Source organism: Pterocles gutturalis, unplaced genomic scaffold (genome assembly GCF_000699245.1).
Source record: "Pterocles gutturalis isolate BGI_N339 unplaced genomic scaffold, ASM69924v1 scaffold18715, whole genome shotgun sequence".
Classification (NCBI taxonomy): domain Eukaryota; kingdom Metazoa; phylum Chordata; class Aves; order Pterocliformes; family Pteroclidae; genus Pterocles; species Pterocles gutturalis.
Window position 1 is genome coordinate 2,296 of NW_010143825.1, and position 506 is coordinate 2,801.

General features: G+C 57.3%; 1 protein-coding gene across 1 annotated transcript in view; it reads right to left on the reverse strand.

Annotated features, from left to right (window-relative positions):
* Nucleotides 1–415: 415 nt before the first annotated feature.
* LOC104470082 (GA-binding protein subunit beta-2-like) overlaps nt 416–506 on the reverse strand; it is a gene marked incomplete at its 5' end in the record, with an annotated part of 2,749 nt that continues 2,658 nt past the window's right edge. The window contains one exon of the mRNA XM_010084880.1: nt 416–500. Within this exon, the coding sequence (XP_010083182.1) occupies nt 416–500 (85 nt within the window). The remainder of the gene's footprint in view (nt 501–506) is intronic.

The following is a 506-nucleotide window of genomic DNA, read 5'->3' on the forward strand; positions in this document are numbered from 1 at the left end:
CGACTTTTTCTGAAGGCGCAGATCCGGGTGCTGGCGGAAAGAAGCGAGCACCTGGGTTATTCACAGTTTTTGGGATTCCCCGGGCAGCCGAGAGCCGACGCCAGCGGCTTTGCCAACGAGGTTTTTCTTTCCCGCTCCCCAGCAACGTCTTGACATCCCCAAAGCAGCCGTCAGGTCACGGTTTTGTTAAAAAGCTTCCGATCCCTCGAGGTGAAGCTTTAAAAGCACCTTTCGGCACCGCGCTGAAAGCAGGGTTACGCCGCGAGCGGCTGGGGAAGCGGAAAGCGTCTACCCCAGGCGACGGGGCGGCTTCGACCCTCTGCTCTCAGCGCCGCTGGCCAACAGCACCTTAATTTAACAACAAAAAAAAGAAAAAAGTTCTTTTCCCTTCCAAAAGCCAGTCGATCGGGGAGGATTAGGAGGTTACAGTCTCCACAGCGATACCGGGCGGCGGATCCGTCTCCAGCACGCTCAGCACGGGTTCCGTGACGTCACCTGAGGTCACC